General features: G+C 44.9%; 2 protein-coding genes across 2 annotated transcripts; both read left to right on the top strand.

Moving 5' to 3' along the window:
• Positions 1–394: 394 nt before the first annotated feature.
• LOC124647302 (UDP-glycosyltransferase 89B2-like) lies at positions 395–1,860 on the top strand. Its single transcript, XM_047187269.1, has one exon. It carries the CDS (start codon positions 395–397, stop codon positions 1,838–1,840), a length of 1,446 nt encoding a protein of 481 aa, XP_047043225.1. The 3' UTR covers positions 1,841–1,860.
• A 7,570-nt stretch (positions 1,861–9,430) lies between these two features.
• LOC124647291 (VAN3-binding protein-like) lies at positions 9,431–11,258 on the top strand. The gene is made up of 5 exons (XM_047187257.1): positions 9,431–9,619; positions 10,120–10,173; positions 10,265–10,781; positions 10,871–10,987; positions 11,071–11,258. Exons 1-5 carry the CDS (start codon positions 9,431–9,433, stop codon positions 11,256–11,258), a joined length of 1,065 nt encoding a protein of 354 aa, XP_047043213.1.
• The last annotated feature ends 3,674 nt before the right edge of the window (positions 11,259–14,932 follow it).

The raw sequence follows: 14,932 nt of genomic DNA, 5'->3' as shown, positions 1-14,932 counted from the left end.
GTCGGCGGCAGTTCTTATGCTTCGTCGTCGAAGTCGCCGGCAACCATGGCCTCCCGTTGAGTGCAACTTGGCGAACATCGTCGATGACCTCCTTGGCCAGAACGCGGTCCTCTCCGCCTTGGTCTTCTCCGGCGAGACAGTGTGACGACTGACGAGCAAGCCAGCCACAACGCCATTGCCATGGAGAAGAAGTAGACTAGGATGAGTAGATTAATATAAAAGTGTTGGCGTGTCAAAAATAAAAAAAGAGCAACGTGCCATTGCTTGGCCTAGTTAACGTCAGCACGTTCTCCCGCTTCAGCGCAATCAACTGCTTCTGAAAAAAACGCACACAGATCGACATCTTGCTGTCGCCGCTCACGGACTGCTCCGCCTGCCGGAACGCCGAACGCCGATGGCCCCAGCCGCCGGCACCGCCGCTATCCTCACTGCCCCAGCGCCACACGTCCTGGTGGTACCGTACCCGGCGCAGGGCCACACCATCCCGCTCCTGGACCTCGCCGCCCTCCTCGCAGCCCGCGGCCTCCGCCTCACCATCGTCGTCACGCCGGCGACCGCCCCGCTTCTCTCCCTTCTCCTCGCCGCCCACCCGGAAGGCGCCGTCCGCGCGCTCACCCTCCCGTTTCCCTCCCACCCAGCTTTCCCCGCCGGCGTCGAGTCTGCCAAGGGCTGCCCGCCGGCCCTCTTCGGCGCGCTCATCGTGGCCTTCTCCGGCCTCCGCGGCCCGCTCCTCTCCTGGGCCCGCGAGCGCTCCGACACCCCCGACCGCGTCGTCGCCGTCCTCTCCGACTTCTTCTGCGGCTGGACGCAGCCGCTCGCCGCCGAGCTCGGCGTCCCGCGCATCGCCTTCTCCTCCTCCGCGGTCTACGGCACCGCCGTGCTCTACTCCCTCCTGCGCCGCCTGCCCCAGCGCGAGGACGAGGGAGACGAGGAGTGCCCCATCGCCTTCCCGGACCTCCCGGGCGCCCCGGCGTTCCCGTGGAGGCAGCTCTCGATGCTGTACCGGACGTACGAGGAGGGCGACGAGGTCTCCGACGGCGTCAGGAGCAACTTCCTCTTGAACCTCGACTGCTCGGCGTTCGTGACCAACACCTTCCTGCGGCTCGAGGCGCCGTACCTGGAGGCGCCGCTCGCCGACCTGGGCTTCCGCCCCGTGCGCGCGGTCGGGCCGTTGGCGCCGGAGGCCGATGCCGGGGGCAGCCGCGGAGGGGAGACGGCGGTGGCCGACCTGTGCGCCTGGCTGGACCGGTTCGAGTCCGTCCTCTACATCAGCTTCGGGAGCATGGCTGTGCTGCAGCCGGCCCACGCCGCAGCTCTAGCGGCTGCGCTGGAGCGCACCGGTGCAGCGTTCGTGTGGGCGGTCGGGCCGGCGGTGGTGCTCCCGGAGGGGTTCGAGGAGCGCGCCGCGGCGAGCGGCAAGGGCAAGGTGATCCGCGGGTGGGCGCCGCAGATGGTGGCGCTGCGGCACCGTGCCGTGGGGCGGTTCGTGACGCACTGCGGGTGGAACTCGGTGCTGGAGGCGTCCGCGGCCGGGGTGACCATCCTGGCGTGGCCGATGACGGCCGACCAGTTCGTCAACGCGCGGCTGCTGGTGGATGACCTCAGTGTGGCTGTGCCGGTGTGCTGGGGTGGCCTCGCGGTGGCACCGAGCGCCGACGAGCTGGTGCGCGTGCTGGAAGACACCATGATCGTTGGGAAAAAGAAGTGGGGCGGCGTGGAGGCAAGGGCGAGGGAGCTGGCCGAGCAGGCGGCGGCGGCCGTAAGGGAAGGCGGGAGCTCGTGGAAGGAGGTGGAGGAGTTGGCCCGGGAGCTTCGTGAGCTCGGGAACCAGTCGAGATAGCAGGTCAAAGTTGGGAAAAACTGAGAATCAGTTTCTGCAGAATGTAGCAGGGAGGTGACATAATCTCGGTTTGGTTTCTTTGATTTGATAGATTTTTTTTTTGGTGTACTCGACGTTTGGTTTCCTTAATAGACAATTATTTTTGCTTGATAGACAATTATTTTCTTTGCTTTTAACTCTGAGTTCAGGAGCTGCTTTATATGAAAAAAAAAAAGTCACTGGCAATGCCATTTTTCATCACTAAAGGGGTTCAAAATAAATGAATAAATCACTAAGGATGTTCTGAGAGAGCAAATGACCTGCAATATTCTAGAACTTTGTACTGAATAATTTCGAAGTAGACCGCAACATTGTAGTTCAGCCAGGTCGAGCCAAGTACTATTTATTTATAGATGTCTAAGGCTGATCATATTGGTAAGTAGTATCATATAATAGATGATGTGATACTATTATATGATACTATCTCTATAATTGATAGTATTATGAAATAGTATCATACTTATAATATATTTATTATTTTTTAAATCTCAATGCAGAGTTGTGCACTCCGTACAACATTTATTTAGCATTAATTTTTTGTTGTTTGCGCTACGATACTACCTATGTTAGTACTCTAATATTCTTGCTTGATAGACAATTATTTTTGCTTGATAGACAATTATTTTCTTTGGGTTTAACTCTGAGTTCAGGAGCTTCCTTATATGAAAAATAGGAGTATATAGTACACCATTTTTCATCACTAAGAATGTTCTTAGAGAGCAAATAACTTGCAATATTCTAGAACTTTTTACCGAATAATTTGAAAATAGACTGCAAATTGTTTTTTTTTTTTTTGCAACTGGTGCCTCTTCATTAAGAAGAGGGAAATAACACGGGAGGGCATGTTTATATTTAGGTGGGACATGCTAAAACCACCCCAAATCTATGGTGAAAGCGTGCCAATCTGGTTCAGCGGGGATGACCGGTGCATAGCCACTGAAAGCCCGTTCTCTCTTTAGAATGTCGTCTCTGGCAGTCAATGCCACTTCGACAAACGTGATTCTTTGCCCAGTGAAGATCCCGCGGTTCCTTTCCTTCCAGACGAAGAGGATAATAGAGTGGAGCGGCGTGGAGGCAAGGGCGAAGAAGCTGGCTGAGGAGGCCGCGGTAGCCATTAAGGGAAGGTGGGAGCTCGTGGAGGGAGGTGGAGGAGCTGGCCGGGAGCTTCATGAGCTCGGGAACAAGTCGAGATAGTAGGTCAAAGTTGAGAAAAAATGAGGATCAGTTTGTGCAGAATGCAGAGAGGTGACATAATCTTGGCTGGGTTTCCTCGACAGATGATTTTTTTTTGGTGTACTCGACGTTTGGTTTCCTTAATAGACAATTATTTTTGCTTGATAGACAATTATTTTCTTTGCTTTTAACTCTGAGTTCAGGAGCTGCTTTATATGAAAAAAAAAGTCACTGGCAATGCCATTTTTCATCACTAAAGGGGTTCAAAATAAATGAATAAATCACTAAGGATGTTCTGAGAGAGCAAATGACCTGCAATATTCTAGAACTTTGTACTGAATAATTTCGAAGTAGACCGCAACATTGTAGTTCAGCCAGGTCGAGCCAAGTACTATTTATTTATAGATGTCTAAGGCTGATCATATTGGTAAGTAGTATCATATAATAGATGATGTGATATTATTATATGATACTATCTCTATAATTGATAGTATTATGAAATAGTATCATACTTATAATATATTTATTATTTTTTAAATCTCAATGCAGAGTTGTGCACTCCGTACAACATTTATTTAGCATTAATTTTTTGTTGTTTGCGCTACGATACTACCTATGTTAGTACTCTAATATTCTTGCTTGATAGACAATTATTTTTGCTTGATAGACAATTATTTTCTTTGGGTTTAACTCTGAGTTCAGGAGCTTCCTTATATGAAAAATAGGATTTTGGTTTGCTTAATAGATAATTTATTTTTGGGACAACCTTCTATATGAAAAATAGGAGCAGTACACTGGCGATGCCATTTTTCATCACTAAGAATGTTCTAAGAGAGCAAATGACTTGCAGTATTCTAGAACTTTGTACTGAATAATTTGAAAATAGACTGCAAATTGCAGTTCAGCCAGTACCCAGAAAACTATCTGCATCGTCGAGCCAAGTACAATTAATGATTGCTCAGCATATCGCTCACACCTCAAAAAGAAAGCATTAACCTGTATAGCTTTACTTGGGCGAAACAGAGCATCACAATTACTACCGACCGTTCTCAAATGCAAAGGTCCTGGACCAAGTGGATCAACCAGGTGAAGGTAAAATCTTCTGAGTCATCCTAAGCTCTTCTGCTAAGAGTAACTGTAATTAATCTACGATTATTTTCTATTTGTTCTAGCAGCAAGTAAGTCAAGTCTTGTCCATCGGTTATTCTGAACCATTCTGAATACACCATTGCAATGCCAATAGCTTATTACTTCAAATTTGAATTAAACATTATACCGCCATGTTGCAACTACCGTGTAACTTGGAAATCCCAATTAATCTTCTAACCTTGAAAAGTGAGGATTTTCACTTTCTAAACCTTCGCTGTTTTATTCAGAACTCGAAAATGATTAAAACATAAGGTTATCACTGTTTTTCAAATTTTCAATCTACGAGACTAGGTTTCATAGACCTACAAAAGACCACACATGCAACCTTTTTCTTTAATAGACTTGACACTTTCTTAACAGAAGACTACCACTAGTAGGATATCTTCAATTCTGAGAATAGAAGTAAGAGGATATTCAGTTATTTTTACCTCCCTGTTTCTAAATAATAGTAGTTTATCCCCAACTATTTTTATGTTATCTAAAAAAACAAATATTTAGAAATCAGAAACAATTACTCCCTTCATCTATAAATAGATGTATGAGGTTTGTCTAAATCTAGATGTATCTAGACACTAAATAGCGCCTAGATACATCCAGATTTAGACAAATCTTAGATGTCTATCGTAGTACTTCAGATCAAACAAAAGCTTCTCACAGATTTGATTTTTTTATCTGTGATAAAGTTTTAATTAAATGTGTCCAAATATCTAGAAAAGGTGACTGGACTCAAATATATGCATCAAGGCAATCAACCTTAGTAGGATATGATCACTACTCAAAACAGAAGTAGCATGATAATTTAGATGATATCCAGATATTGTGTGTTTAAACAGACGGGGTTCAAGGCTCAAGCTTGGCGACCAGATCCTCTAGAACAGATGCCAGCTGCTTTTGAGGTGCTGATATCCATCGGATGACATGACTGTCTTCAGGTTACCTGGAGACAGCAGGAACTCAAAGCGTCAGATCAACAGAGCATCCAGTTGTTCTGGACGTTCTCAAATGGAAGACAACTCTTCTGTTTCATCCTCAATTCTTTGATAGAGTATCTGTGATTAATCTTATCACTCTTTCTATTTGTGGAAAGATCTTTTTTTAGGATAGCTCCTGAACTCGAAGTTAGAAGCAAAGATTTTGAAACCATAACACTGTTGTGGTTCACCCCTGAGTTGTGTGTGTTTGTCCGATAAGGCAGCGAGAGCATTAAGACTATAAGAAGTCAGGCTAAGTGTCATCTTGTTGTATGGAGAAAATTATCTTACTATTGTTGCAACGACACTTTCTTTTATGCTACAACATCCCAAGACCCAAAGTATTTGGAATTAAGGACTAGTAGGACTGATGTATTACTACTTAATTGTTTTCAGTCTCTTGATTGCCTCAAAAGGATCTATGCTTCCATGCGTGCTACATCACGATCACGGTTGAGTTCTAAGTGTGTGCTAAAACTACGAAGCTGTGTTCCCAAGCCAGAACTCCAAATACCTCCACTGCATTTATGAAAATGGACCAGCAGAAAGTAACAGAATGTTGGGGAGAATGATCGATAATTATCATTCTGTGACATACCCACAGCTGCCTGCAAAGAGGAGTCAACGAATTATATATGCCTTGACACAATGAAATTTAGATAGATTAACTTTGCATAGCACATAGAAATGTTTTGACGCTCCATTTATTTTGAAATGCATGTTAGACACATTTTGAAATGTCAAAAAAATTGAAACAAAAATTTCGCACGTACATCTTCATGTGCTACACGCTCACAAAGTCGTTTCATGACAAAACGACTTGTTGTGTGGCGTGTGTAAAAAAGACAAATTCGGTGCTAAAATAAAAACTTGTCACAAGATAAATTTTCTCTTTTTCATGTAGACTACAAAAATTATTATTTTTTCGTGAAACTTGATGAACAGACATATATTATGAACATGTACATGTAAATTTTTTTGTCAAAATTTTTTAACACTTGAAAATATGTGTTTATGGTACAGGGATCATACGCACCCGGGAGCCGAATTGAATTTCTGGCACATAGGTATTTACATAGAACCTCTATACTGAGTAAACTGAGATATTTACGTTGATCCATGGGCTTCCACTTTCTGCCACGCACTTATATAATTGTGTCATAATAAAACACCTTGTTTCACTTGTCAGGTTGCTAGATCTATATGGTAAATCATTCAGATAGGGTCTACCTTATATCCACCTCGTAGCATTGCAAACACATATGGCAATTGGCTAAATGGGGTTGATTCTAGGTATAAAACTATTATCCGAGTGAGAGTGATTGCCGTAGCATGGTCGCTTTGGCTATGTAGAAATGACAAAAATTTTAATGACAAAAATTCCTCTATCATGTAGGTTATTTACCGGTGTACGGCTTTGCTCCGTTCATGGTCGCCATTTTAGCGTTTGGAAGATCAAGACCTCTTTACGGAGGTGTCTACACGGTTGAAGAACACGGACAGGGAGTTTATTTCTTAACATGGGTGGCTGCATAGTCGGAGGATTGAAGCCAATGGAGTTTTATAGTAGTTGGCTTGTTACATCGTTCTTTTTATCTCCTTTTATTTGATACTGGACTACTAAACGGTTGTGTGCATCCTAATTATGCAGAGGCTGGGTGTAATGCTTAAAAACATTTTAAGTAATAAAGCGCCCCTTATCGAAAAAAATATAATTATGTCATAGGTTGTCTTGCTCCTCAGTGAGCTGAACTCCACGCAGGCGAAACCAGAGCAAGACGTATTGTCATAGGGCAAGTGGGCTCAACGCCCCCGAAAAATCGGTAATCCACGTACGATCAGCCAGCGCCTGCTGCACTGTGTGGCGCTTTCGTGGTCGGCTCCTAACCAGTGCGAAGAGATCCGGCGCTAGTTCCTCCACCGATTTTCCGTCTATCCACGACGAAGTATGCCTGCGATATTCCACAAGAAGAATTTAGAAAGTTAGTGGAGGCAAAGTTTGAGACAAAATATTTGTTGTTTTAGATGCCAGCACAGTCCCAACTGAGTGGAAGAACCGAAGATCAAACTGACCATGCCACTCATACATCTTTTACTGAGACACGCGGTGCGGCACCAGCAGCACCACCAGTTTATACCATTCTCATATACCATGAGTGCCAATGGATTTTTTTTAAACGCAATCCTAAACCATGTACCGCACATGCCTATGCCTCTGAAAATCCCACCATGACTACTACCCTCCAATCCTTGGGCGTGACACCTTGCCAAATTGCCATGAGTCTTATCTCCTCGGCATGATCTACACCAATTCAGGCCTAGTTGATTGCTCTTCAGAGATCCATTCCAGAAGAAGCACTGTTAAATCTGTCCTTTTTTCAGAGTTTACTACTCTAATCGAGCAGCAGAGATTATGTACTCGAGATTCGTCCAACCAGATGTCGAAACGAAGACAGTTTCAGCTATATTGTAAGTGCAAGATGGGTCTTTTGGGCTTGGGGGCGATTATAGTACTAGCACACTCTTAATGGCTGCTATTGCAGTGCAATCGCCGTTTGCGACGAACCTTTTACTAGTATGAGCCTGTGATATAAATACTTGAACCAGTGCAAGTGTCAACACATCAGTGCAGCGAAGGCTTCCAAGTAAGGCAGGTCTCTCTTTCTCTCATGTGCGTATATATCTTCAGGCTAATATTCATATTAATTGCTTATACTACTAGTGTACTTCTTCCTATCCTTATTTCACTTCTTGTAAAAAACTAGTGCGTGCTCTTCTTAAATATATTATTGTAATATCTTTATCCTCCATCCGAAAAAAATAGTTTGTGCTAATCTTATTTTGTTGTTTCCCATGTATATGTTTTGAACTTATTGTAGACTAATATGGTAGTTCCAGTGATAAGGTACTGCTCATGGAAATATTGCAATTGTTAATCAGATACCCATGTTGCATGGGTTGTCTCACCTGAAACATGGTCTACAATAAATCTCTATCCCCAGTCGATTAGGCAATGTTTTTTGTTTATCCAATAATAATTTCAGCTGATCTCTAGCAAATAGTCCGTATGGATGGAGTAAGAGCTAGATGGCTCTTTTGGTCTTGGGATGGCGATTATAGTACTAGCATACTCTTACTGGCTGCTATTGCAGTGCAATCGCCGTTTGCGACGAACTTTCTTGTATGAGCATGTGATATAAATACTTGAACCAGTGCAAGTGTCAACATACCAGTGCAGCCAAGTCATCCAAGTAAGGCAAGTCTGTCTTCTTTCAAGTGCATATCTTCATGCTAATATTCATGTTAATTATTATTGTACTTCTTCCCATCTCTATATCACTTCTTGTAAAAACTAGTTCATGATCTTCTTACGTATATTAATATCTTAATCCTCCTAGCTAGGTATTCATCAGACAAAAAAGATAGTTTATGCAAATCTTATTTTGTTGTGTTCCATGTATATATGCATATGCTGTTTTGAAATTATTGTAGACTAATAGGCTAGTTCCAGTGATAAGGAACTGCTCATGGAAATATTGCAATTGTTAATCAGATACCCATGTATAATGGGTTTTCTCACCTGAAACATGGCTCTACAATAAATCTCTATCCTCAGTCGATTAGGCAATGCTTTTTGTTTACTAAAGCTGATCTCTAGCAAATTGTTCGTAGGAACCAATCGCGATACAATGAATGAGTTTTACTGTTGGTAGGATCTTGATATCAAATGTAGTGGACGATAAAACTTGGCCCTGACTATAAATAAGGCAGCATTATAGCTCTGTTACTCCACTCTCATTCATCAAAAGAGATTCTTTGTTAAATATTCAGGCAAAACTCTGGCTTGCGCCACGATAAATGGAGCACTTGGGGAAAGCAATGGAGTTTGGGAAGGTGTCCTTCCAGCGATGCGACTCCTTGTCCCGTCAAATGGTAATGAAAATTTTCCGCTGCTTCTCCTCATAAGCTAAATCTGCGACAATTATTTAGGGCCGGAAGAGTACGCTATACAGAATATAATGTCCATTGATGTATCAAAATAAAACTCTTATAAATTTTAATAATTTTTTGTTTGTATCTTTAATTCGGCACAACTACATTTTATGACATGATTCAGAAAAATGATCATCTGTTTTTCCCTTTCGTAGTCAGCAGCTCAGCATGGTACCCTACATGTTTCAGAAACACTGCTACTGCATCTCTACCAGTATGATGTTCTTAATTCCTAGCTAGATAGCGGCAGTTGATCATTTCCTAAATGTCCAAGCAGGCAGAGAGCATGCAGATCGACGCGCAAAAAGCGGGAAGCCGTCTCAAGGGGAAGTTGCCGTTGCGGCCGCATTCGAAGTACGAAGAGATGCCGGCGATCCCTGAGCAGGCGATGGAGTTCCTCTCTCGGACATGGAACCCCTCCTCCTCGGATATCTTAGAAATACTCTCCCCTAGGGTACGTTTACGTTTCGGTTCAATTCTGCATAGATGGACAAAACCTCCCATTTCATTGAACAACGGAGTATGTGAACACTAATCATCTTTGGAGCTACTCCATTATATGCAACTCTCATTCCGACACACTGCATCTGTGTTACCCGGTGTGCTCTAAGACTAATAATAAGTTTGTCTAAGAGCACAAGCGGTAGTAATATATTTTTAGCTTGCATGTACTTTCTTGTGCATTTCTCAAGAGTATAGACCAACTTGTGACGGATGATTTCCTACCACAAAATAGTGCCTAGGAGCATCAGCAGAAGAGCATCATGAAGGTGGCGAGATAAAAGAAGACGAAGACATCGACGCGGTACGATTTCATGGCGGTAAAAGCCAATTGTTCAATCAGATTCAGACATGTGTAAGTTAGGGTTGTTGAGCTTTCAAAGCAATTGCACAGCATCTTGTGGTCTTCCTTATGAACGATGAGCAGCTTAATTTTCTTGGTCTATCTGACAGGGAGTTCTGGCAAGTTGTGGGAGCTCAAGCTCCAAGCATCATCGGCCTTTCTGGGTAAGGACGCCAACACAAGGAATTGATTAATTTCCTTTCGATGAAATGCTCCATGCTATATTGTACGTTGGCAACGCTGGTGTTTTCCCAGCTGAACGTTGGACAGATGAGGACGATCCTCAGAGACTACTTCCTGGACACCGTCTCCTTCACGGGTAGCCGGAGACGGCAGAGGCGCGACGACCTCCGGCTGCACTCGGCGCAGGCTCAAGCAGCCGTATCGGTGGCTCAGCTCGCCGCGGCCATCGCCGGCGTTGTGTCGGCGTTCGATCCACGGACGAGCCAGGGAGACAATGGCAAGCTGGGCGGGGAGCTGGCCTCCGCCGCCGCGCTGGTTGCCACCGTCTGCGCGGAGGCTGCGGAGTCCGCCGGAGCCCACCGGCCCCGCGTGACTTCTGCCGTGAACACCGGCTTCGAGAGCCGCTCCCATGCCGAGCTCCTCACGCTGACCGCGGCTGCAGCGACATGCCTGAGGGGAGCCGCCGCGCTGAAGCTCAGGGCCGCGGACGTTAGAGGAATCGGCACCGCCGCCAGTGGCCATGGCGACGGCATTCCCATGGCCGCCAGCATCCAGAAAGGCACGTCCCTCAGGGTCTGCCTGCCTTGCGGTGAGAGACCAACGACATGGCCCCGCGTGCGCCATTGTTTTGTCCCAGTGCGAACCGCAAAGAATCATCCGCCATTGATTACTCCGCAGGTAGAGTGCGGGTGAGGACGGTGGCCGTGTTCCCCCGGCGCGGGAGCGGTGGCGGCACGGTGGCGCTGAGGCTGGGGAAGAAACGGCTGCGCGGTGTCTTCGCCACCTACGAAGACCGTAAGATATTGCGATTGACCGTGTGCACACGGTATGCATCTGATTTGGCTGTGTACTGAATCGCGGTTTTGTCGGCCGTACAGACGAGGTCCTCGCGCTGTCTCCCGGTGGCGAGGCGGTGATCGACGGCAGGAGGTGCTTCGCGCTGGCGCTGAGCACGTCGGCAGGGACGACGGTGCAGCTGCTGCTGGAGGATCAGACGCACTGCGAGGTCTGGAAGGACGCCATCCAAGGCATGTTGTCCGATGCAGAACTCAAGGGTGAAAAGTAATTAATGACTAGCTCAATGCATGTGCGTCGTTATGGATGTATACTGATGTATTCGGCTTTTCCTTATGTCTCTTTTCTACCCCACAATCCTAAGAAGTGGATCCACGTGTTCCTCATTTACCCTGTCCCATTGTCACGTGTGTCCTCCGGGAAACAAAATATTTAAAAAATGTATTGAATAATGAATCATTCGGCATGTTTCAATTTTAACAGTCTAATAAATTGTACATGAGGTGTTTCATATTATCTTTATAATGTACCATTAATACTTATGGTTTTGAAAGATAATCACATCATGTTATTTCTATACGTCATTAATTCTACCTTTGTAAGGAATTTGAAATTACTCCTGTACATATTTGAAACTATGTCTGGGTTGAAAATTAATTTTGAGAAGAGTGAGACAATGTTGGTGTTGGATGATCCAGAAAAACTGAATGAGTATGTGGAGTTGTTTAATTGTCAAAAACGGACATGGCCTATTAACTATCTGGGTACTCCTGTCTGTGCTAGGAGATTGTCAGTGGCTGAAATGCATTTTATAGAGGAGAAAGTAAAAAAAAAAGCATGGGTGGATGGATGGGTGGTGCCATGTCCATTGGTGGAAGATTTATCAAAATTGATGCTTGCATGTCCAACATTGTTGTGTACCAAATGTCCATGAGACTGCTGCATAAGACAACTGTTGAAGCGATATCAAAACCCATTAGGGCTTTTTTTTTGGGCGGGTGATGCTAATAAAAGAAAATATCACTTTGTTAAATGAAGATGGATTTGTAAACCTAAGTGTCAGGGGTTGACCCCGGTAAGTCAAGACTATGGCAAATATGCCATGATAAACTATTTGTATACCGGTTTAAAGATTAACCCGGATGCTGAAAGCTCAGTTTAGCAGTGCTAAGTTGGTACAACCCGGTATACCAGGAGGGGTATGCCAGAGTACGGGTAACCGGTGATATCTAAGCCGGAGATATGCCCAACATGAGAAATTGAGATACAAAGGGTAAGAATCCGGTACTCACAAGTGAAGATACTGGGGATCCGGCATACGCTCAATTGTAGCATGTCGGCACCCCGGTCAAAGATTTCTTCAAGGACAAAAGGACAAGATGAGCGAAGCAGTTCAGCTTTAATTGAAGCCCTGAGGCCAAAGAGGAGGATGACGTAAAAGAGATCGGGCGAGGTCATCAAGACTATGATTAAAGACAGAAGCGTCATTCCTGGAGCCAAAGAGACTTTATAAAGTAGCTTAGTGATGACCCACAAGTATAGGGGATCGCAACAGTCTTCGAGGGAAGTATTATCCAATTTATTGATTCGACACAAGGGGAGACAAAGAATACTTGTAAGCCTTAACAGCGGAGTTTTCAATTCAGCTGCACTGGAAACGAGACTTGCTCGCAAGAGTTTATCAGGTAGCAACAGTTTTATAGCGAGTAGGAATAGTGAAATAACAGCAGCGGTGAAATAAAGACAGCAGTAGTGATTATAGTAAACAGCAGGATTAAAATACTCGTAGGCACAGGGACGGATGAACGGGCGTTGCATGGATGAGAGAATTCATATAACAATCATGGTAGGGCATTTGCGAGTAATAATAAAGCGGTATCCAAGTACTAATCAATCAATAGGCATGTGTTCCATATATAGTCGTACGTGCTCGCAATGAGAAACTTGCACAACATCTTTTGTCCTACCAGCCGGTGGCAGCCGGGCCTCTAGGGAAACTACTGGAAATTAAGGTACTTCTTTTAATAGAGTACCGGAGCAAAGCATTAACACTCCGTGAACACATGTGATCCTCACATCACCGGCTTCCCCTCCGGTTGTCCCAATTTCTGTCACTTTGGGGCCTCGGGTTCCGGACAGCAACGTGTGTATACAACCTGCAGGTAAGATCATAAAACAATGCATATCATGATGAAACAATAACATGTTCAGATCTGAGATCATGGCACTCGGGCCCTAGTGACAAGCATTAAGCATAACAAGTTGCAACAATATCATAAAAGTAACATCTACGGATACTAGGCACCATGCCCTAACAATCTTGTGACTATTACATGATCAATCTCATCCAATCCCTACCATCCCCTTCAGCCTACAGCGGGGGAATTACTCACACATGGATGGGGAAACATGGCTGGTCGATGGAGAGGCGTCGGTGGTGATGGCGGTGAAGATCCCCTCCAATTCCCCGTCCCGGCGGAGTGCCAGAACGGAGTTTCTGGTCCCGAGGCGGAGTTTCGCGATGGCGGCGGCGTACTGGATGGTCTCTGGAAATATGGTCGAACCCCCCGGCGTTTTTAGGTCGAAAGGCATATGTAGTCCGCAGGAGAGCGTCGGGGGGCCGCCGAGGCGCCCACACAACAAGGCGGCGCGCCCTCCCGGGCCGCGCCGGCCTAGTGTGTGGGGCCTCGGGCCCCCACCGGCTTGCCCTTCCGGCTCCATCGGCATTCGGGAAAATAGGGCCTTTCGCATAAATTCCGAGGATTTTCCCGAAAGTTGGATTTCTGCACAAAAACGAGACACCGAGCAATTCCGTCGAAAACAGCGTTAGTCCGTGTTAGTTGTATTCAAAATACACAAATTAGAGGCAAAACAATAGCAAAAGTGTTCGGGAAAGTAGATACGTTTTGGACGTATCAACTCCCCCAAGCTTAGCTTATTGCTTGTCCTCAAGCAATTCGATTAACAACTGAGTGCGATAAAAGAACTTTCACGAACACATTTGTTCATATGATGTAAATATTCTCATGATATGGCAAGTTCTTAAGCAATTCATAATAAGGTACATGCAAATAAAGTCATCTAATAACTGTGTCAATCATAAAAGAGATACCAACAAACTAATAACAAGCATCATGAAACACTTCAATAAGCAGGATTGCAATGTTCATAGAAGGATATGATAAAGTGGTATCTCGCTTGCCTCGTATTTGTAGCAAAACATAAATGCCCGAGCACCTCTCGAAGTTCATAGAAAGACTAGAAGTAAATTTATCAAAGATAAAAGCATCAAAGTTATACCACAGCTGATCATATTTTGGGACAAGCATATTATACTAAGAATGATAGTCATGCTCTCAAGAAAGTGCTCAAAGAAAGGATGGTGACTCAACATAAAAGTAAAAGATTGACCCTTCGCAGAGGAAAGCAGGGATTAACATGTGCTAGAGCTTTTCATTTTTCAAAAACAGAAATAAAATTATTTTGAGAGGTGTTTGTTGTTGTCAACGAATGATAGTGGGTACTCTAACCACCTCGCCAACCAGACTCTCAAGAGCGGATCCCATGAAGGACGTTATCTCTACCAGCAAGGTAGATCATCCCTCTTCTCTTTTGTTTACACATGTATTTTAGTTTCATTATGGATGACACTCCCCCAACCTTTGCTTACACAAGCCATGGCTAACCGAATCCTCGGGTGCCTTCCAACATTCACATACCATGGGGAAGTGTCTATTTGCAGGTTAAGTTGCTTACTGATGAATCAGAGCAAAACACGTGAAGAGAATTATTAATGAAGGTTGATTAATTGGGGCTGGGAACCCCGTTGCCAGCTCTTTTTGCAAATTTATTGGATAAGCGGATGTGCCACTAGTCCATTGATGAAAGTCTGTCCGGAGTAAATGACAAGGTTGAAAGATAAAACACCACATATTTCCTCATGAG

Source organism: Lolium rigidum, chromosome 1 (assembly GCF_022539505.1).
Source record: "Lolium rigidum isolate FL_2022 chromosome 1, APGP_CSIRO_Lrig_0.1, whole genome shotgun sequence".
Lineage (NCBI taxonomy): Eukaryota > Viridiplantae > Streptophyta > Magnoliopsida > Poales > Poaceae > Lolium > Lolium rigidum.
The sequence above is the reverse complement of the archived record's forward strand: the minus strand, read 5'-3'. Positions and strand labels throughout refer to the sequence as shown.

Coding starts and splice junctions, on each gene's coding strand:
- LOC124647291 (XM_047187257.1), top strand. CDS start 9,431: ATGTCCAAGCAGGCAGAGAGCATGCAGATCGACGCGCAAAAAGCGGGA. Junction 10,174..10,264: donor AGCATCATCGGCCTTTCTGG/GTAAGGACGCCA, acceptor GTGTTTTCCCAG/CTGAACGTTGGACAGATGAG. Junction 10,782..10,870: donor CAGGGTCTGCCTGCCTTGCG/GTGAGAGACCAA, acceptor ATTACTCCGCAG/GTAGAGTGCGGGTGAGGACG.
- LOC124647302 (XM_047187269.1), top strand. CDS start 395: ATGGCCCCAGCCGCCGGCACCGCCGCTATCCTCACTGCCCCAGCGCCA.